Source organism: Macaca nemestrina, chromosome 13, assembly GCF_043159975.1.
Source record: "Macaca nemestrina isolate mMacNem1 chromosome 13, mMacNem.hap1, whole genome shotgun sequence".
In the NCBI taxonomy this organism is placed as follows: domain Eukaryota; kingdom Metazoa; phylum Chordata; class Mammalia; order Primates; family Cercopithecidae; genus Macaca; species Macaca nemestrina.
The window spans coordinates 23,655,383-23,678,416 of NC_092137.1; the positions used below are offsets into that span (position 1 = coordinate 23,655,383).

At 52.1% G+C, this 23,034-nt stretch overlaps 1 protein-coding gene across 3 annotated transcripts in view; it reads left to right on the forward strand.

Moving 5' to 3' along the window:
* LOC105479833 (kelch like family member 29) overlaps window positions 1-20,194 on the forward strand; it is a 322,000-nt gene extending 301,806 nt beyond the window's left edge. For all 3 annotated transcript variants that reach the window (XM_011738162.3, XM_011738163.3, XM_071076283.1), the window contains 8 exons: window positions 2,519-2,721; window positions 4,163-4,422; window positions 6,525-6,723; window positions 6,853-7,035; window positions 7,236-7,416; window positions 14,412-14,605; window positions 14,944-15,088; window positions 18,038-20,194. In XM_011738162.3, coding sequence (XP_011736464.1) covers window positions 2,519-2,721; window positions 4,163-4,422; window positions 6,525-6,723; window positions 6,853-7,035; window positions 7,236-7,416; window positions 14,412-14,605; window positions 14,944-15,088; window positions 18,038-18,221 — 1,549 coding nt within the window. In that variant the 3' untranslated portion in view covers window positions 18,222-20,194. The remainder of the gene's footprint in view (window positions 1-2,518; window positions 2,722-4,162; window positions 4,423-6,524; window positions 6,724-6,852; window positions 7,036-7,235; window positions 7,417-14,411; window positions 14,606-14,943; window positions 15,089-18,037) is intronic.
* Window positions 20,195-23,034: the final 2,840 nt, after the last annotated feature.

The following is a 23,034-nucleotide window of genomic DNA, read 5'->3' on the forward strand; positions in this document are numbered from 1 at the left end:
GAGGCCTCATCTCCTCCTTGAACTCAGATTCTGACAGAGCCCCCATCACATTCCCCTGTGCCTCTATGGCCATTCCCTGCAGATCATCTGCCCAGCACCCCCTCCACCCCATAGGTGGCCCTCACAAGGGGCCAGGAGGAACAGAGCCACAGCCATGCCTCCTGTGGTCAAGGGTCCTCCTCAGTCTAGACAGCACCTGCGATGCTCTACGGCACCTGGTGCCCCTCCTCCTGCACCTGGCGGCCAGGACCCACTCCCTAGCTCAGACTGTGGGCAAGACAGGCAGCACCCCTCAGCAGCCATGTGGGTCCCATCGCACCTGTCACTCAGCCATGGACTGTCCATCTGCCCAGCACCCCTCCCCACAGTGCATCTGTGTGCGTGTGTGCTCACACATCCTGAAGTCCCCTGGGCTCAGCCCTTCACTGGCTTTGAGCTCCTCCACCTGAGGACTCCTGGGTAGACAAGTGAGCTGGCCAGAGGTGAAGGCAGCAGTGACTGGGGGCCTCGGGAGCAGGCTGTGGCCCCGTGTGACCTCCACAGGGCAGAGGAGAGGCCAGGCAGCGGCTTGCAGGAATGAAGGCCCGGGCAGCAAAGACAGGAGTATGAGGTTGACCAGATGGCTCTGGGGCTGGGGGTGTTAAGGATTTCTGTGGTTTCAAGTGATCACGTAGTAGATTACTTTTACACTTAACAAAGCCACCGAGGTATGGAAATCCATCCCAACAGCAGAAGACTAGGTGTGTGAAGTCACTTTAGGAGTCACTCTGTGTTGCAGGGGTTTGGAGGGGCCTCTGTGGAGCCCACACCTTGCCCCCTCTGCCTTCTGGGCTGGCCCAGGGCTTGGAGGCAGAGGCCCCTTGGGGTCCTGGTGGGATGAGCCGTTGTGTGGGGACGGCCTACCGTGGCCGCCCTGGGAGGGAGCCTGGACGCCGGCTCTGTGGCAGGATTGCATCTCCCCCTCTCCTCCTGGCCATGCCTTCGCTGAGGCTCTGGGAGGGCGGTGCCTGACCTGAGAGAATGTCGCTCTAATGATGGAGTTTCAGGTACTGCCACATAGAGAAGAGTCTCGTGGGAACGGCATTTTCCAGCCTCTGCCACAAAATCTCCACGGGAGTTCAGACCTCATCTAGGTCCACCCTCTTGTTTTGCAGAAGAGGAGGCTGAGGGCCTGGGAGGCCAAGGCTGCCCACCTGTTGGTGGCAGAGCCCGGGCACCCAGCGCCCCCAGCTCTCTGCCCTGTGCTCTTTCCGCTCACCCACACACCCAGCAGCTGGTCTGTCTGCAGCCAGCCTGCCCGCTTGCTGGACACCTCGACAGCCCCACCGCCAGCCACAGGTGCACGCAAGGGACCCATCACAAGCATCTTGCCCTGTGGCCTCCTCGGAAGCGAGTGAGTGGACCACAGAGGTCATTTCCCAGGCATGTGGCCAAGCCCAGCCCCAGGCAGGACCGGGCTCCGGGCAGGAAGCAAGGCTGCTCGGAGGAGCCAGGACAGGGCAGCCAAGCCAACGGCCTACGAGGCCTCCAGACTCCCGACGCGCCGGGTGTTTTTACTCCTGCTGTCACTTATGCATCGGTGTCACTCTTGCTTCATCTTATCTGTTTCCTTCCAGGTCCAGCTTTAGGGGCGGCTGCCAGGCCTTAGGAGCCTTTGCAATGGTTTTGTATTCCTGTAGACACCAGATATAAACAGATTGATATATTTGTGTCCCTCCCCTGCTCCCCCCAGTTCCCAAGCCCGATGCACACTCTACACGCAGGCCACTCTGACCTCTGACCCCGTGTTCCATGTGGCAGGAGGGCCCCGCCCCGGGCCAGGCCCCAGGTCATGGCTGCTGGCTGTCTGTGGCGGAAGTCCTTGGTTGTTTCCTCTCCCCTCCTCCCGGCTCTGACCATTCTGTCCGTCTATCTCGTCTTGTCCTCAGTTTCAAAGCAATGTCATGAAGGGCTTCCTTTCCATGCCTAAAAGGAAACAATATGTTTTTGGAAAGAGGTGGGGTTGGAGAAGGTTCTGGGGCAACTTGGGGCCCTCGGTCTTGGGGCGATCAGAGGATATCTCTGGATTGGCTGGGATCACAGCCACTTGGGAGCCTCCCAAGCCTGGGTCACATTGGAGAATCTGCCACCCAAGGCAGGCAAGGCCGGGCTGGGATGCGTCGGCCTGCTTTGGTGGAGATGCCAGGGCCTGCAGTGGGCTGAACCGTATTGTTTCCCTTTGAGGCCAGTCCTGGTCCTCGTCCCCATCCATAGCTCATGCTTTTTGATTTGCATCTTTTTTTGCATGGACATGCCGAGTAGTGATAAGCAGGGTTTTCTGTTCTTTTGGGCGTCTCTGGTCAGACTCTTCTCTTTCAGATCCCGTGTCAGAGCATTAGGTTCAGGTGTGTCATTGCTGTGTCCTTTGAGTCCTAAAACCAAGGGCGTGACCAAGGTGTGCAGGGAGATCTAGCCCTGTGAGGAAGCGGCACGATGGCCGCGGGGCAGCAGGTAAGGACACCCTGGTCTCTGTGCCTAGGTCCGTGCAAGACAGCGGCCAGGGTGGCCGGGAGAAGTTGGAGCTCGTCCTGTCGAACCTGCAAGCAGACGTCCTGGAGTTGCTGCTGGAGTTTGTCTACACGGGCTCCCTGGTCATCGACTCGGCCAACGCCAAGACACTGCTGGAGGCGGCCAGCAAGTTCCAGTTCCACACCTTCTGCAAAGTCTGTGTGTCCTTTCTCGGTGAGCCCGGAGGCCATGTGTGTCACTTGCGGGGAGGAGTGCAGATGGGCAGACAACTCCATAAACAGGAAGGACTGAGCGGGGAGGACTGAGCGGGGAGGGCTGAGCGGGGAGGGCTGAGCGGGGAGGGCTGTGTGTGCACACCCGAAGCTCCCTCACATGTGGCTGGGTTTGGCAGGGCTGTTTTAAGATGGTAATTTGGATACACATGCAAAGACTCTTTCCCTGGCATGAAATGAAGGGGATTCCGTGTCATTTCTCTGTAGGTGGGAGAGGCACACTGTGCCCCGCCAGGCCTTGTGGGAACAAATGGTACCATGAGGGCTGTGCACGTGCTCTGCTTGTGGGGAGAGGCCGTGGCCCTGGCCTCACCGCCCTGTTCTCTAGACCCGGAACAAAGCAGCCCAAACTTGCTTTCCCTTTACCTTATTCATACCTGGGCTGCCCCAGATGTCTGCCCAGGCCTAGACATCTGAACTGTCCCTTGAGTACCCATGTCTGCTGCCCAGGATGGGGACTGAGTGTCAGGAGCTCCCGGGGGGTCCCTGAGCCAAACAACATGCTGCCTTTACACTTGATGCTGCCCCGCATGGGCGACGGCAAGGTGAGGGAGGGACAAAGACGAAAGCCCCCAAAGAACCAGTGGCCTGGGGTATGGAGTGCAGAGAGAAAGCCAGAGCCCAGCCTAGCGATGGGGCAGATCCGTGAGAACAGAGGGGGACCAGGCAGTCTTGAAGTGCCGGGAACCATGGCAGCGATGAGGCTCGCACACAGATAGGCCTCCAAGAACCCAGACACACCTAGGCTGGAAGAACTACTAGCATGAAGGGGGGAAGAGTGTGAGGTCCTGGGAGGGACAGTATTGGGTAAACAGGGTATGGAGATGGCTCCCACCCTGGACCTAGCCACTAAGCCCAGGAGAGCTGGCCAGATGGACCCCAGAGCCTAGCCGGCCAGATTGGGTGGGGCAGAAGCCTATGCAAGAAGCTGGGAGGTGGACGAGGGGCACTACAGCTGACACAGCTTAACGAAGGAGTCTGGGACCGCAGACATGCCTGGCATGGAAGACATACAACATGGAAGATGCTGTAAGCCTCAGTGCTACCCTCAACCTCAGCGACAGTGTGACTCCTGGCCCCAGCCCAGGCCCAGGCTCTGAGCAGCACTCACACTCCATGCCTCCCAGTCTCGATCCTTCTGCCAGGACCTGTACACACAGAGGGAGGCCCCTGGGAATCAGCATGAGATGGGATAAGGGAGAACCCAGGAGAAGGATCGAAGGCTCCAGACACCCAGGAAGGGGGCCTGCAGGGACTCTGAATGCTGGAGGCAGGGTCCCCAGGATGTGGGTTCAGAGAAGGATCCAGGGTGACAGCGATGGGAACAGGTGGAAACTGCTTCCAAGGCCCTTGGCTCAGTGGTCCTGTGCTCTTGCCCCCAGAGAAGCAGCTGACGGCCAGCAACTGCCTGGGTGTGCTGGCCATGGCCGAGGCCATGCAGTGCAGCGAGCTCTACCACATGGCCAAGGCCTTCGCACTGCAGATCTTCCCCGAAGTGGCCGCCCAGGAGGAGATCCTCAGCATCTCCAAGGACGACTTCATTGCCTACGTCTCTAACGACAGCCTCAACACCAAGGCCGAGGAGCTGGTGTATGAGACGGTCATCAAGTGGATCAAGAAGGACCCCGCGACACGCACACAGGTGGGGCCTGCCCTGCCCCCGCCCCTTCTCTCTGGGTTTGGGCTCCCGCTGCAGCAATGGGGTCTGCATCAAGGGTGAAGGAAGTGAACTTTCCTTGTCCTGCTCCCCCTGAGTGGCAGAGAGGAGAAGGGAGGGCAGAGAGATGAGAACCCAGTCACCAAAGGATCCTCAAGGGCTGGCATTCCACCCCAAAGGAGACCCAAGTGGGCCAAGAGCCGCAGCACCTGCACTCTGCAGGGAGAAGTGGGTGCCTGAGCCAGGGGGCTCTGGGGCTCCCAGGAACACGGACCCAGCTGGAGGAGCCTACACCTGCTCCAGTTGTTGAGGGGACGGACAGCCCCTGATGGACCAAATGGAAACCTCTGTACTCAGGAAGGGGGAGAATGTGAGGTCCTGGGAAGACTGTGTTGGATAAACAGAGGATACAGAGAGGGCTCCTGCCCCAGACCTAGCCACTGAGCCCCGGAGAAAGGGGTCCTCAGATCAGGTGGGAAAGCAGGGTTTCTTTTCAGAGGTAGGAAGTTAGATGGGGCAGCTAATAACAGTGACGGCCACAATTCCCTATGACTCCCAGATCTGTGTCTCGGGCTCAGAACCCTCTCCTGAGCTCCAGACCCCTCTGCTCAGTGGCCTTCTGGGCCTCTCCAGCAGAATGTCCCACAGATCCATCTAATTCACCAAGCCCAAAGCCTACACTTCTTCCTGTGCTCCTGATTTCAGCCACGCCTGGTCCCCAAAACTGAAGCCTATCTTCTTCCCATGTCTCCCACAGCCATTTGGCTACACAGCGCTCGTTCCTGCCTCCTTCCTCCCCTTTAAGTGAATCGACTTCCCTCTCCCCATCAAGACCTTCCTCCTCTCGCCAGGATTACTGCAGCACCTCCTAAGTGGTTTCCCTGCCTCTGTCTTGCTCCCTCCAAATCCATTTTCCACCCTCCAGCCTGAGCGGTCTCTCTAAAAGCACACTGAACATCTCATCCGTCTGCTCAAAACCCTCGTCAGTTGCCTGATCGACTCCGCAGGGGAAACTGTGCCGTCCTTGTTGAGCATGAGCCGGCCTCCCCAGCCTCTCTCCTCTCACTTCTCCCTGTCTCCCTAAATGCCTCCTCAACAAAATCCTGTTGCATCTCGTAAGAATAAACCCCATACAATTCTCCAGACGCACCATTCTCTTTCACTCTCTGACACCTCTACACAGGCTTCAAATGTCCGCCCTCCCCTCCACCTTGTGCCTGGCAGAAGTCTGCCCATTTTGCATACCCCATCCAGACGCCACTCCCTCTGCAAAACCTCTTACTCCTGCATCCACTACAAACCCTCACTACACCCTCCTCTTGCCCCCCGTGAATTTTTTGTAGCAGATCCCCTCCCTTTAAACTGTGTACCCCTTGAGGTCAGAGACTGGGTCACATTGGTCCTTGTACCCCCAGTGATGAGCTTCATGCCTGGCCTATGGTGGTCGCCAGTTACTCATGGGATAAAACGAAAGTGGAGTGATGAGCAGAGTCTGTTAGGAGGGGAGATTCAAGTGAGCCTCTGAAACCTCCTCGGTGCAGGGCGACAGTTTGAGGCCGTGGGACGTGGGACACCACTGAAACAGTTTTCGGTGCTGGGGAGACACAGGCTTCCACGGCTGGAACTTGGCAAGCTCAACAGTCGCCATCTTCTTGAAGCTTTCGTGGGTCCTCCCACCTGTTCCTGAGTCCTTGCCATACTCACGGCTCTTTAATAATCGTGTCTTCCTCATTTTAACCACCCCGCCCCTACCCCCAGTGGCCTGATCTGCAGCGGGGGTCCACGGCCCAGGGTGGAGTGCGAGAATGGGGTGCTGGGGGGATGAACAGGTGCTCCCACTCCTGCAGGGCTGGCTGCTGCCTGCCAGCCTCCCCTCCCCATCCCTGTGCTCCCTGCCCTCCCCTCCACACCTCCAGCTAACAGTACCTCCCTTTACCTCTGTCTAGGCTAGCAGAACATCTACACTCCCAAGCCCGACACAGCCTGGAATTACGCGTTCTTGTGCAGCCACACACCGTTTCTTTCCTTCCAGGAGGTGGCTCTCTCTTGCTAGTCTAAGAAGATTCCATGTCTCCTTTACCCTGCAGTATGCAGCCGAGCTTCTGGCCGTGGTCCGCCTCCCCTTCATCCACCCCAGCTATCTGCTCAATGTGGTTGACAATGAAGAGCTGATCAAGTCATCAGAAGCCTGCCGGGACCTGGTGAACGAGGCCAAACGCTACCATATGCTGCCCCACGCCCGCCAGGAGATGCAGACGCCCAGAACCCGGCCACGCCTCTCCGCAGGTTTGAAGGGGCACGCCCCGAACCTCCCCAGAAGCAGTGTCTTAGGCTCAGTGGTCCCAGTGAGGTGCCAGGCACAGATGCTGACAGTCTTCGGGTGTGTCCCAAGGGCGCCCATCCATGTCCCTGCAGGTGTGGCTGAGGTCATCGTCCTGGTTGGGGGCCGTCAGATGGTGGGGATGACCCAGCGCTCGCTGGTGGCCGTCACTTGCTGGAACCCGCAGAACAACAAGTGGTACCCCTTAGCCTCGCTGCCCTTCTACGACCGCGAGTTCTTCAGTGTAGTGAGTGCCGGGGACAACATCTACCTCTCAGGTGAGGCCCCCCCGGGGCTGGGGCGGGACCAGGCATGGGGATCCCAAGGAGACTGCTCCCCATGTCAGGGCCGAGGAAGGCTGCAGCCCAGAAGTGTCTACTTTGCAGATGAAGGCTTCCTCTGCCCCTGGGGCTGGGCTTGCTGACCCCAGGCCCCTCCTCACCCCGCCTGCTCTCTCTGCCTCCCACACTGCCTCCAGGTGGGATGGAATCAGGGGTGACGCTGGCTGATGTCTGGTGCTACATGTCCCTGCTTGATAACTGGAACCTCGTCTCCAGAATGACAGTCCCCCGCTGTCGGCACAATAGCCTCGTCTACGATGGGAAGATTTACACCCTCGGGGGACTTGGCGTGGCGGGCAACGTGGACCACGTGGAGAGGTAATGAGGCCATGGTCAGGACAGGGGCATGCTCTATGCTCACCAAGAACTGAAATCACATCACTGTACCTCCTGACACCCACTCAGTGGCGATGGAGCAGAGCCTGGACCATTCATAAGGGCAGTCATCCCAGGCTCTTCAATCATAGCACCAGGGGGCACCAGGGTGTGGGGTACAAGCAGGCGGGAGGACATCTGTGTCACCTTTGCAGTCGCTGAGATGGGAGATGGGGCGCTTCTGTCCCGACAGCCCATTTAGGTGTCAGACAAGCTGGAGGCCCAAGATCCAGTTGCAGAAGGCCTGGGATGAGCCAGACCCTCCCGGCCAGGCAGTCAGGGAACACCCTGCACATGAGCACCAGCCCAGAGACCACTGGGGTTTCGGGCAAAGCTGGAAGCAATGTTTAAAATGCGGGTCATGCCGGTGGCAGTGCCTCCTTGTCCTGCCAAGCGGGGGTCCTACACCAGGGAGCTCCCTTCCTCCCTCCAGCCACACACATACTAGGACATCTGTTCATAATACAGGGAAAGGCCACTGCACACAAACTAAGCAATTTAGGGAGCACATTCTTGCCAACCCTCTAGAACTTTCCAGAAGAAAAAAGCCAAAGGACCACGTGTGTGAACCTGCCCTCTGCTGGGAGTCCCCGGCTGGCTTCCTCCCGAGGCCATTGTGGAGGGTTAGATACAGGCATGAGGGGTGTGAGAATACAAAATCCTTTTCCCTTGAGCCAGGGAGACTGTTCTTACACAGAACGGACGCCTGGGGGAAGAGCTCAGGAAGCTTTGTCAGGCAGCAGAATGGAAGCTTAGTCCTGCTTTTGGAGAAACTAGTGCCTGGAGGGTAACCCATCAGGCTGACCTGGCCCAAAGCACAACCCAGGGGAGACAGCTAAGATCGCCAGAGCCCTTCCTGCACCTGAGCCCACCACCCCCACCGCCACGTGCCACCAGAAAGCACATCTTCCCGTGGGACATCATGTTGCCTATGAAGCCACACATACCCCTCAATTTGTATTTTTCCCCCTTGGTGGCTAATTGGACACTTGACAAATGTTACAGCAAAGATGGCTTACAGAGTGAGACAGGCTCTGAATGCTCATTGTGGGCTTTTAACTCCCCCAAGTGGAGCCCAGAGACAGCTCAGTAACAACATTTAATTGTCCTATTGATCTGGCAATCGTGGGCATTCCTGGGTGATGATGAGGATATTAGCGCTGTTGCTGGACCTGGGTTGACCCCAGTGCTGGCGGCCTTCAGTGTGACCCACTGCCCAGCTATGCATACCCCAAGCATTCTGGAAGCATCCGCTTCCGATCATTTGTCATCCAATAATAAATACATGAAAAAGGAGACATTTTCTCTGTAGGAGTAAACTGAGCTGGATCCGTCATTCTGTCTTGCTTTTGTCAGCTATTTTTAATCTCCTAAGACACTGATTACTCATTTTGCAAACTTATACTTGTTGATAAATATAGAGATTTGTTCAAGGATCAAATGTACCAACTAAGCAGTGAGACAAGCTCAGCTTTTCTGGGGTCCTGGAGCAGTCTGCAAGGCCCAGGGGTTGCCTGTTAGGGCCTTCCCTGGGGGGCAAGGCCTTACTTCTGGCCGTGAAAGGTCAGCATGGGCACAGTGTGAGCAAGACCACCCCGGGAGCCCCAAGAGATGAGGGAGCCATCCAGGACGAAAGGGTGCCCTGAAGGGCCCTGAGCCCTTCCTCAGCCCACCGGACTCTGCCAGCTATCCTTGCAGGGGTAGTGCAGGCTTGAAGACCCCTGGGCAGTGTGCATGCAAGTTGGTTGGAGGGTGCAGGCAAAGGAGCACTCACTGCTTTCCAAGAAGTGTAGCTAGACCCCCTTCGGGTGAGTTGCTTTCTGTGGCACACAGTGGCAATGATGAGAATTCAGGGTGACAGGAAGGTCAGGGTAATGGGGATAGACACGAGGGTGCTTTGTTCCCCAGGAAGCACTAATGGTACAAATGGCTATTATATTGATAATGAATGAGATATATGGTGCATTATAATTATATTACATTACGGTATTACAGAAATAGAGCAAGATTATATAATTATAGATTAAGACAACAGCGCAATAGACAAACCTGTATTATATCATTATATAAATAACTGGGTCTAATATTTTATAGCAATATATTGCAGTCGCTGTGGTTACTGGATAAATGATAGCAGAGCGCCTCACTCGGCGGGGTCATTTGCATGTCATTAGCATATCCTTCTCAAGCAGGAAGCTGACAGATTGAGCTGACGGGAGGGCTCATGGCTTGGCAATCAGCCACCTGGAATAACAAGCTCTCAGGAAATTCACATTTGGTGCAATGTGCCATCATACTGAAAGACTGAGGACTAACAGCCACATAATCTTCCACTGTCTCCCAGCTCCTTCTGCAGGAGCTCTTTGGAGCCCTGCCATATTGGCTTAAAAAGCAGATATCTGAACTTCTGACACTGTCCAAAAAGACACTTACTCCATTGCATATAAGCCACATGTCATTCGTCTGGGGCTTAATTGAATCTGCCCCACTGCTGCCCTTTGAGACATTCCAGCTTCTTCTCAAATCCAAGTACAGAACTGGACGTCATATCACCCTCGCTTGGAGGCAGACGCACGGGCTCTGGAAGGCCAGCTTCCTGGGGCTCTGGGCTGTGACCGAGGCTCACAGAAAGAAAGCAGGCCCCGTGTGCCTCCCAGGAAAGATGTGCTGGGGACAGACCCAACCCTGGTGGCACAGCACGCCATGCCCAGGCCTCAAGTTGCATCCAGGCACTCACCGAACAGTGAGCAGCGTGGTGGGTGGTAGATGTGTCCCCTGCTGGGAGGGCCTAAGTATGGAGGCAACTGGAGTTGAGAGAGCAGCCCCCAAGGAACCCAACAGAAACACTGAGGACCAATATTCCAGCTTCCCCATGAAGTAAGACCTCAAACCTCCCAGTGACCTGGCTAGGCTGCTGAACCTCAAGTCTGCTTTTCCCAGCAGCTGCCTCCTGTTGTCCTTTCTCCCATCTTGTCTGGAACTCATGTTGTCATTTCATCCTCTTCCTCTGCTGCTTTGTCCTGCACCCCACATCAGCAGATCTGTTCAATCCAACCGTTTGCATTCTCGGCGCCCAGCCTTGGGGGCTGAATGGTGATGGAGGAAATCCCACTCCACAACACACTGGCCCCACCACGCGGGAAGGGAAGGCCCCCATCTGCTACTGGCTCCTTCACGCTACAAGGCAGCCTTTCTGGGTTTCCTTCTTTAGCACTTTCTCCCACTCTCAAGAGCAGTTATTTCTTGTCTTGACCTCTCTCCTCAGAGAGCTGACCCTACAGACTCCTCCACTACTTTGGTCAACCCTGACTCCTGCTTCACAAAGAAAATGGAGCCATCCACGCCTGTAATCCCAGCACTTTGGGAGGCCGAGGCGGGCGGATCACAAGGTCAGGAGATCGAGACCACGGTGAAACCCCGTCTCTACTAAAAATACAAAAAATTAGCCGGGCGCGGTTGTGGGCGCCTGTAGTCCCAGCTACTCGGGAGGCTGAGGCAGGAGAATGGCGTGAACCCGGGAGGCGGAGCTTGCAGTGAGCCGAGATCGCGCCACTGCACTCCAGCCTGGGCGACAGAGCGAGACTCCGTCTCAAAAAAAAAAAAAAAAAAAGAAAATGGAGCCATCAGTCAAGAACTTGCTCACCTTCCTGTGGTCACTCCTGCAAATACAGCTACACTCGTGCCATCCTTGACTTCCTTTCTCCTGTGCAAATGGACTCCACATTCCCTCCACACTTTGGATTCCATTTGCATCCACCTCCTGAAAGCTTCCATCATCAGCTCTCCCCTCTCTTTCATATACACTTAATCTTTCACTATCCAGTTGGACTCCTTCCTATTTTAGCACGTACATACACACAAGTAAACATTCCCCTTAAAAGTTAAAACAAGACCTGTTTTTCACTGGCTCGTGAGATCTGAATGTTAAAATTACAGGAACTCTGAGCCAGTTGTTAACCACAAAAATTTAACAATTTCTAATTATTAAAAATTATGTACACAATATTAAAAACAAAGGTAATTCATACTCACAATTCATCACTTCCTAATTTTTTACTACATTTTACTGCTCTCTTGGGCCTTGAGGTTTATATATGCCCATTGCACCTCTCCAGGGAGGAGATTCCAGAGAATGGTGGCCACAGCACATCTCTTTCCAACTCCATGTTCAGCAACATCCCTATGGTAGCTTGAAATCAACCAAGTGGGAGGAGTGACATCACAGAAACCAGCAAATGCAGCAAACCATGACGTTTTCCCTAGAGAGCTGGCTGTTAAACATTCATCAGCATTCCATTGACCCCTCTCAGCTCCGGATTCTTTTCTAGGTCCTACCTTCTGTGCCTCTTCATAGCTAAGTTTCTTCCAAAAGAAGTCTACACCCACGGTCTCCACTGACACAAATGGCTTCTGCACCTCTTGTTCCAGTTGAAGTGCCCTTGACTACAGAGCAGTGGCCTGCTGGAGATTCCATCCTCCATCCTTGAAGCCCTCGCCTTTGGGGGCATAGCCACTCACTCGCTGTTGGGACCTTGGCTGCCCTCCGAGGATACCTCTCAGCTCCCCTCTTAAAGGCTGCATTTCCCCAGTTTGTCCTCAGCCCCCACGCACTTCACATCTCCCCAACGCACTCCTGAGCTTCCATTTCCAGCTTTGTGCCAGAGATCCCACAGCTGAATATTTAATCCACACCCAAATATCTGACTGTCTGCTGCACATCCCCAGTCTGTTGCCCACAAATACTGTAAATTTACTGTGAAAAAAAACTGAAATCACCCTCCTCCCTCAACCTCCCCATCCCACCAGTAGTGTCACCATCCACCAGTCTCCCAAGCCAGACCCTGAACCATTCTTGGCAACTGTCTCCTTTAGCACCAGCATCTCACCAATGAGCAGCCACACCCATTCGCCTCTCCTTCTGTTCCTGTGTCCTCATACTCTTGTCATCCCTTGGTCCCAGGCACTGTCGCATCTCACCAAATTTCTTATGCAGATTAGTCTAACTAGTCTCCCTGCTTCTGACCTCCTCACTCCAGGACATACTCCACCCTGCAGACACAGTGATCTCTCTAGAGGCCAAATTTGATCACATTATTTCCCTGCTTAAAACCTTCAGGACAGCCAGGCACTGTGGCTCACATCTGTAATCCCAGCACTTTAGGAGGCCAAGGTGGGAGGATTGCTTAAGCTCAAGGGTTCAAGACCAGCCTGGGCAACATAGGGAGACCTCATCTCTATGAAAAATCAAAAAATTAGCCAGGCATGATGCGGCACACCTGTAGTCCCAGCTACTCAGGAGGCTGAGGTGGGAGAATTGCTTAAGACCAGAAGATCAAGGCTGCAGTGAGCTGTGACCATGCTGCTGCATTCTACCCTGGGCGACAGAGCAAGACCCTGTCTCAAACAAACAAACCTTCACCCACTGCACTCTAGATAAAGCCCAACTCCCTTAGCTTTGCACACATGGCCATTTTGTTTTTGTTTTTGTTTTTTTGAGACAGAGTTTTGCTCTTGTTGCCCAGGCTGGAGTGTAATGGCGCAACCTTGGTTCACCACAGCCTCTGCCTCCCAGGTTTCAGCAGTTCTCCTGCCTCAGCCTCTGGAGTAGCTGGGATTACAGGCATGTGCCACCACGCCCAGCTAATTTTTTTTTTCTTTCTTTTTTTTTTTTTTTTTTTTGGATTTTTAGTAGAGACGGTGTTTCTCCATGTTGGTCAGGCTGGTCTCAAACTCTCGACTCAACTCAGGTGATCAAACTCAGGTGATCCACCCGCCTCGGCCTCTCAAAGTGCTGGGATTACAGGCATGAGCCACCGCACCTGGCCCTTTTTAACTTTTTAACTAACCCCCACTTCTAACTTTTAACTTTTTAACTAACCCCTGGCCCTTTTTAACTAACCCCCACTTCCAGCCATTCCATACTATGGAAGCACCTTGACTGACGATGGGGTTATTTCCTGATAAACTCATTAAAAGTTGAAAATATTCTAAATCAAAAATACATCTAATACACCTGCCCTACTGAACATCATAGTTTAGCCAGCTTACCTTAAACATGCTCTGAACACTTACATTAGCCTACAGCTGGGCAAGAGCATCTAACACAAAGCCTATTTTATAATAAAATGTCAAATATCTCATGGATTTTATTGAACACTGCACATTACATCAAAATTGCAATCGTTTTGCACCATCATAAAGTTGAAAAATCGTAAGTCGGGGACTGTCTGTACTCTAAATTCTCCCAAAATGCCACCTTTGCCTACTGCTCTCCCTTCACCTGTAATGCTTTCCCTGTGCCCGCTCAGCCCTGCTTCCCATCCACCTAGCTAGTAGCTTATTCACCCTTCAAGGCCCAGCCTGGTTATCGGCACCTCTAGGAAGCTAATATGACCTATTGGAGCTGCTGGGTGCTCCCTGCCATGTGCACCTTGGGTTTCTCGCCTTCAGACCACTCAGCATCCTGCATGTAATTGTTCTTTGTGTGTTTTATTTGGCTTGCCTTCTTCATGAGGCCATAAGCACCTTGAGGGCAGGAATGGTACTTCATCCAGCACATTTCTCCAGTTTCCAGCCCAGGGCCTAGCTATAAAGCACATGCTCAGTGCAGCATTGCCAAATGCAAGGGCAGGATTGAGCTGGATAGAGAGGAGGGGAGCACTGTGTGAGCAACGGGATGGTGACAGGAATTCTGCAGAGGCTGCCACAGGCAGAAAGAGCCCACTGATGTTCCAGAGGAAGGCTGAGAGGGCTAATTTGGACCAGACCCTACAAGGCCTTGAGTGTCTCATCGCAGTACCTCCCATCGCTGTGTGATCTCAGGCTATGCTGGCCATGCTGAGGGCAAGGAGCAAATGGTAGTCTGCTGCCCTTGCCTGAGACCTCTGCCCCGCGCAAGGTCCATCTTGACCCTGGTATCTTTTTCTCCTCTCCTGCAGGTATGACACCATCACAAACCAATGGGAGGCCGTGGCCCCTCTGCCCAAGGCAGTGCACTCTGCTGCAGCCACAGTGTGTGGTGGCAAGATCTACGTGTTTGGTGGGGTGAATGAGGCAGGCCGAGCTGCCGGTGTCCTCCAGTCTTACGTTCCTCAGACCAACACGTGGAGCTTCATCGAGTCCCCAATGATTGGTGAGAACCAGTGGTGTCCTCAGCCCAGGGCCAGGGTCGCACCCCTGCCTCGCTGATTTGTTCAGTATCCATGCCCAGAAGTCAGGCTAAGCCCAACAGCTCTGCAGACCCAGATCTAGAGGGTGGCAGGAGTTGCTGAGCCCCCAGTTCAGGTGTCTGGAGAAGGGCAAGTGAGTCAAGGCTCCAGGTTCCCCTGGGCCCCAGACCTGTCTCCAGGCCAGTCAGTCACTTGTTGGAAGTCTTTCCAGCTTCCTTCACTGGAGGGTCTGCTGGGAAAGAAAAGGAGAGGGAAGTCCAAGACAAGATGCCGTGACCTGCCTGCTCTGCTCTCCTCACAGACAACAAGTATGCCCCCGCTGTCACACTCAATGGCTTCGTTTTCATCCTGGGCGGGGCTTATGCCAGAGCCACCACCATCTACGACCCTGAGAAAGGAAACATTAAGGCGGGCCCAAACATGAACCACTCTCGCCAGTTTTGCAGGTGAGAGGCTGTGGCACTTTGGTTAGGGCTGGGACGGAGGAGCGGGAGGAGGAGGGGTGTGACCACAATGATTTCCCACCATTCAGTGACCATAATGATTCCCAGGCCCAGAGCAGTGGCCCTCCCCATCCAACCACAGGAGTGGGCATTAGCCCAGACCAGTAGGGTGGAGCACCCAGAGCAGCCCACAGCAGCCTCTGGCCCAGGAGCCTATCCCCAGGGCTCCAGCTGACCCCAGCTCCAGCAGAAAGGAACTATTTCCTGAAGGCATCAAGGCTACCCTGTTCTCAGTGAGAGGTGAGGTCTGCTTCCCCCAGGACCACCTGCCCCATCACAGACGGGAGGCAGTGCCAGGCCAGAGCAGTGCCAGGCCAGTGTGATGCCCTACAGGGACAAGTGATTTCTTGGGGGAATGCTCTGACAGCATGAATGACAGCATGAATGATCCTGATGGCCTTGGGAGCTGTGCTTGGGGCTCAGAGTCCCAAAGGCTGACTGGGTAAAAGCACACACAAACCTGCCCCTGCAGGCAGAGAAGGTAGAGGGCCAAGTGTGGCTCGGTCCCCAGGCTTCCTGGCCCTGTGGCAATGAGACACCAGTCCCTGCTCTTCCAACCCCATCCTTTCCTGGACTAAGAGGAACAAGGAATAAGAAGGGGCCCCAAGGCCGGGCACAGTGGCTCACGTCTATAATCCCAGCACTTTGGGAGGCCGAGGTGGGTGGATAACTTGAGATCAGGAGTTCGAGACCAGCCTGACCAACATGGTAAAACCCCGACTCTACTAAAAACACAAAAATTTGCCAAGCGTGGTGGTGTGTGCCTGTAATCCCAGCTACTCAGGAGGCTGAGGCAGGAGAATCGCTTGAACCCGGGAGGCGGAGGTTGCAGTGAGCCGAGATCATGCCACAGCACTCCAGCCTGGGTGACAGAACGAGACTCCGTCTAAAAAAAGAAAAAGGGGGGCCTCAGAAACCCCATTGTCAGGACTCCCATAGCAGATGCTTCCTGAAGATATCTTGTGCCTGTGCAGAGGTAACTGCAGAATCTTCAGTGTGGGAATAGCATGAAGTACTTACTGAGTGCCCATTGTCTGTGTAGCATAGCTAGAAAAGATACAACCTACTAGCACGTCAGTGACCTTGGACACATCCCTTCCCCTCTCTGGGGAAGTTCTGTCTGTAAAACAGGCAGTTGGACCAGACAACTGCTAAGCTCCTGTTGGACTGAGATTTTACAATTCCTGAGCCATACTTCCATGTCACATACCCTAATGGTGGCAGTGTGCAGAGCACAGTCTGACTGCCCTGTCCACTGATGCAGACAACTGGAGCATTACGCTTCACTTGGGAGGATGCCCGCACCTCCTCTGAGACTAGAAATGAATGGGAAACGGCCAGGTATGGTGGCTCATGCCTGTAATCCCAGCACTTTGGGAGGCTGAGGTGGACGATTCACAAGGTCAGGAGTTTGAGACCAGCCTGGCCAACATGGTGAAACCCCATCTCTAATAACAATACAAAAATTAGCTGGGGTGGTGACACATGCCTGTAATCCCAGCTACTTGGGAGGCTAAGGCAGGAGAATCGCTTGAACCCAGGAGGTGGAGATTGCAGTGAGATTGCACCATTGCACTCCAGCCTGAGCAACAAGAGCGAAACTCCATATTTAAAAAAAAAAAAAAAAAAACACAGAGGCTGGGTGCGGTGGCTCATGCCTGTAATCCCAGCACTTTGGGAGGCCGAGGTGGATGGATCACAAGGTCAGGAGTTCAAGACCAGCCTGACCAACATGGTGAAACCCCGTCTCTACTAAAAATACAAAAATTAGCCAGGTGTGGTGGCAGTCACCTGTAATCCCAGCTACTCAGGAGGCTGAGGCAGGAGAATTGCTTGAACCCGGCAGGCAGAGGTTGTAGTGAGCCAAGATCACACCACTACACTCCAGCCAGAGTGACAGAGCATGACTCTATGTCAAAAAAAAAAAAAAAAAAAATGGGAAAGACTTAATGGCAAATGGGAGAGTTAAGCTAGGTCTTGCAAGAGAATCAGGGAATAGGTGCACCACAGAAGGAAAATATGAGGGCCCCAGATGGCATGAAACTAAGGGAGAGAAGACTAGAAGCTCCAGGATCTGGTAAGAAGTCCCTCTTTAAGACATTTCAGAAACGGGTGGAGCCTTTGAAAAGGTATGTGTCCAATGTCAGGGAATAGCCAAGAAGAAATGGCCATTAGCTAAAAGAGATTCAGGGCCAGTAACAAGATGTGGATGTCAGTGCAAAGAGGTAGCTGAAATGCATTAAGGAATTCCGTCAGTGCAGAGAGGGGCCAGATGCTGAGCCCTCATGATGAAACTGACTGAGACAACAGGAGCAAGCCAGTGAGTGTCACACAGGGAAGGGGTCCAGGCACAACCATCGGTCACCCTGCAGAGCATGCTCGGCCCTTGCAATCCTGGGTGGGCAGCAGCACCAGGTCACACAGGAGCACCTTGGCAGGTGGAGCTCCCAGTCAAGTGGCTGACGTTCAGTTCCAGCTGAGCTCCTTATTATTCTCTCCCGTCATTCTTGTGAGTCATGTTCCCAATTTGATTTGAGCAGTAGGAAGGCTGCGTGTGCCACACAAAAGAGACTCCAGAAAGCCTCAGTGACCTGAGCTGAGTGCCTGCACAGAGATCTTTCCTCTCCCAGCCATGGTTAGTCACTCTGGCGGGGCAGGGAGGGAGCGCCTTCTGCCGCTCGCAGGGTGGCATAGCACAGCTTCCTGACTGGCCCTAGAGGACAGGTGTTTTTCATGTCAGCCCGGGTCAGAGGGCAAAGAAGGGCAGCAAGATCCCAGATGACTTTTGCAAAAGGCACAGGCAACCTACAACAGGACACGATGTTGAGAACCTATCTCCAGGGCCAAGTTGGAAGTGAAATGCCTAACTCTGTCCTTGCTTTCCCCCAACAGTGCCGTGGTGCTTGATGGCAAGATTTATGCAACTGGAGGCATTGTCAGCAGTGAGGGGCCCGCACTGGGCAACATGGAGGCCTATGAGCCCACAACCAACACATGGACCCTCCTCCCCCACATGCCCTGCCCTGTCTTCAGACACGGCTGCGTCGTGATAAAGAAATATATTCAAAGCGGCTGACATCAGCAGAAAGCCCATGATAAGACTGTGGACAAGTCTGGTGAGGCAAGTGCCACGCAATGATAATTTTCCAGCGACACCAACAAGAGGCCAACAAAACACAATCAAGGAACTCACTGCGCTCAACATGTTGAATATTCTCTACACTGAATGTAGAAAATCATCCTCACCTTTGGGTGAAACCGAGGCACCATGCATGGAGCCGCAGGAACCACAATCCCACTGTGGGGCTGGCTGCCTCCTGACCAGGCGCCCGCCCTGAACAGGGGCACCCGCTCTGCCAGGTGCAATAGAGTTTCACATATTTTTCAACTGGGAGAGAGAAGCCGTCTTTTCCTTCCTGCAGAGCAAGCTTGATCCCTAAACAACCATAGATCAGTTATCTTATGACGACATTAGGCATCAGGCTCTCTTGGAATAAGATCAAAGTGTCCTTATCACTTTGATTCCTACTTTTGTTTTTTAACCAATCTACACTTTCAGTGGCCGACAGAAAACAAGGGACAATACTGTGCATCACAAGGCCTAGGAGGCTGCTGGTCCCCACTGGGGCCGAAGAGAAGCCCAGCTGCCCACGCTGAGCCAGGGGTGGCAGCCGTGGGAGAGCCGGGGAGCGAGGACAGTGGTCTGTCCTTCACAGGTTTTTCTACTGTGTTTTTGCTGGAGAAGGACAAAGTGATTGCGCTAGCTTTCTCTTACCCAGTATGAATTATTTAGATTTCTGAGGCATTTTCTTGATAAACAAAAGGCTATTTTTAAGTACTGAGAGGAGAAGCAGGCCACAAGAGGGATAATGTTGTGGGAATTCCCAAAGCTCTTTGTAGGTAGTGCAGAGGGGGGCTTTTGCTCTCATTTTTCTATGTGCAGAATAGAGGATCTCTCCTGGGGTGGGCAATGCCCCCATTTTATTTTTAGAAAAAGTAACTCCCAGACAGCCCCATAAAAGCTGTGCCCAAGGAAGAAGAGTCTGCTCTAGAAGGAGCCCGGTTCTGGCTCAGGACACCGGCCCAGCTCCCTCCATGAGGTCAAGCTGAGGACCCAGGCCAGTGGGAAGGGAAGGAGGGAGAATAAGCATCTATAAAGCACAGGAGACTATTTTTGATATTCATAGCTATATATTAAGGCACCTGCCGCAAGAGCTCTCAGGATGGGGACAGCCTTCTTAGTGGAGCCATGGCAGCAAGGCCTGAGGGCATGAGCAGAACCACTCTTCTTGTCACATATGAACCTGAGAAAAGGGAAGCCAGGAGGGAGGTCACACCGTGGCTCAAAAGGGAAAGGCCTTCCCGCTAGTCCTTAGCCCCTCAAACCTCACACGGTCAACAGTTTCCATTCCAGGGCAGGAAGAATGCTGCCGCCACCACCGCCACCACTGCGCTGTTGAGTTGAAGTTGGTACCAAATACACATTTACCACTTTTATATCTGGGAAGTCAACTTGCCATCGTTTCATGATGATAACCATTTATAAGAGAAAAAGACAGGACATGCTTTCCATCTTTTAGTATTTGATGACACAAAATTCCAGTTCTAATGCTGGGCATCAACTTCTAGCACTACGAGTGTGGCTCCCACTTGGACAAGATACCGAGCTTCGTTATGCAGTTTTTAATATTATTTATTATTTTAAAAAGTAATAAGCACAAAACTACATACATTGTATGTCATTTAAAGTATTTATGTCAAACAGGGTGCAAGTGTGAACCCAAGGACTGGAGCACAAATTCCTAACTGCCTGGGGCAGGGCTAATGTTAGCATTGGTGTGCGTCTGCCTCCAAAGGAGGTTCTAGTGGTCAGCGAGACTCAACACAGATGACATTGAAATTCCGTTTCTCTCCTCATCTATCACACTGGAGCAAAACTGGCTATTTCTGTGAATGATATAAAACAGGGTTCTCTGTAATGGTATTGTACATAGTATATGTTTATTGTTAAGTTCTTGTTATATTATAATAAATATATTTATAGATCTAGACTTGGAAGCCAGCGTAATCTTTGTGTGCCATCATCCTGCCACAGGGATGCAAAACCTGTTCTACCCCTCATATATCAGCTGTACGGGTTCTCTTATAGACTTTAGTGCAGATCTTGATGATTAGAAAGGATAGGACTCCATATTGAGGGAAGGTTTAGAGTTGAAAAGCCAAGAAGAAAAGACAATTGAAGGTCAAAGTTGAAAGGGACTTGCAAACACGCTGACACTGACTCTGAGGCTCTTTCTTTCATTGAAGTGCTCTTCTTATTACACCTGTGCAACTGAAAGCTTCAAAACTGTTAGCTTCCCACTGGTATCACTCCTGTGCTGGGGACCGACTTAGAGCCACATGGCAATTCCAGCTCATGAGCCTAAGAAGAGACGCAACACACTTTCTCTAGGAAGAGGAATACAGGGTGATTTCTTTTCTTTTCTTTTTTTTTTTTTTTTTGAGATGGAGTTTCACTCTTGTTGCCCAAGCTGGAGTGCAATGGCGCAATCTCAGGCTCACCACAACCTCTGCCTCCCAGGTTCAAGCGATTCTCCTGCCTCAGCTTCCTGAGTAGCTGGGATTACAAGCCTGTGCCACCACACTCGGCTAATTTTGTATTTTTAGTAGAGACAGGGGTTTCTCCATGTTGGTCAGGGTGGTCTCAAACTCCCAACCTCAGGTGATCCGCCCGCCTCGGCCTCCCAAAGTGCTGGGCTTACAGGCATGAGCCACTGCGCCCAGCCAGGGTGATTTCCATCCTATCCTAAAATCCAGTCAGGGGGCCTCACTGCCTTCTTCAGTCATGGCTGGGGCTGCTCTCTAGGCTGCTGTATAGACCTGTCTTGCTATGCTAAGGACTCCATGCCAGGCTCCCCAGGAAGAAAAGGTAGAGCACCAGATGGGAGTGCCTATCCTCTGGCAAGGAAAGAAGTTTAGATTTCACAGATTCACAGAAGGCAGATTAGCCAGCTTTGTCATCCCTGTGAAGAGCCTCACACCATTAATCCACAAATCTCACCAAGACTAAGGGTCTCCTTGCCAAAAAAAAAAAAAATCGGAAGGCAGTGGTCAGGGTAGGTGAGAGAGGGAGATGTTGAGAGAACTTGGCCGAGGCTTTATGATGAGTGGACCATACTCTTGTCAAATAAATATTTGCAGTGATACCTTCAGTCCTAAAGGATGGAGAATGTCTAGAGGATGCCAGTCATGAAGAGCTGAAATTATAACTTGAGACAAAAATCAAGCAATCGTCCTGTTAACTCCTTTCCTGTCTACCTCATTTCCCTAAATCAAGAGAAACATGTTCTCTGAGTCTATGAAGAGTCTGTGTATTTCGGACTTAACTCAGGGACGGGGGGTGGGTGAATAAACTGCATTTTGCCATAAAAGCCATGTATGTCCACTATATCAGGAGTCTGTGAGAAAAGGGGAGGGTCCGGGTGCAACCATCAGAGCTGACATGGATAGTGAAAAAGTTCACTGTGGTGGCTACAAACAGGACATGGTTCACATTACGCATCTGTATGATTTTTTTTAAAACCCATAGCCAAAGTAAGAAGAGAACAGTCAAGACAAATATTTGCAGTCTATATGACAAAGGATTTGTATCTTTATTAAAGAACCCATGTAATTCAGTAAGAAAAGGCTAAGTGATTCCAACAGTTGAAGAGAATAGGTCTTAAACAGACCTAACAAAGAAGAAACGTTGCCAGTAAACATACAACAAAAAAGCTCAACAATGTTAGTTGTTAAATATGAAAATCATAACAATGAGGTAGTAACATCTTTTAGCTACTAGATTAGCTCCCCAAACCTCAGACAAATGAGGGGGAGAGAGACTCCAAGTGCTCATGAGCTGTGAACCCCGTGAGCAGTGAAGGGTTCTGTCAACCAAAACAGCACTTTTAGAGAGCAGTGAGGCAGGGGCCAGGTATCAGGAGCCACAGGAGCATTCACACCTGACCTGGTGAATCCACTCTGAGCATCCATGAGGAAATCATAAAACTATGAGAAAAGTCATACACAGCTGCCCTCCGTATCCACAGGTTTCCCATCCAGATTCAACCAACCATGCATGGAAAAACTTGGGGGGCAAAAAACCAATACAGACTAATACAAATGAAAAAACAGTATAGTGTAACAACCATCTACATTGCCTTTACGTTGTATTAGGTATTATAAGTAATCTAGAGATGATTTAACGTACACTGGAGGATGTGCAGAGGTTATATGCAAATACTACCCCATTTAATATCAGGGACTTGAGCATCCAGGGTTTTGGTATCCCTGGGGGTCCAGGAACCAATCCACTGTGGATGCTGAGGGATAACCATCACAATAACTTGCTCTCATTTACTGACACTAACAACATGCCCGACACTGTGCTAAGCACTGGCAGCATGAAGTGCTGTGTCCGTGAGACAGGTAATACTAAAGACATGCCACCATATGGAAAACACTTAGAAAAGGGAAAACAATGTATATTTTTATATGATTGTGGGTATGTGATATATGTATATAAAGATATATAAGATACACATCTAAAGATAGGTAAGATATGTATATTTTTAATGACCAGATTTGCAGTCAGAAAAAAAAACTATTAGTTGTATTCATGGAATTGTGGGCAATTTTTCTTCTTTCTCGTCCAGAATTTCTATAATGACATTATTTTTATTATAAAGACATATATTTAAAAAAATGGGTAGTGAGGGACAGAGAGTAATCTTTCCCCAGAATTTTTTTTCTTTTTTTTTTTTTTTTTTTTTTTGAGACAGAGTCTTGCTCTGTCGCCCAAGCTGGAGTGCAATGGCATGATCTTGGCTCATTGCAACCTCCGCCTCCCG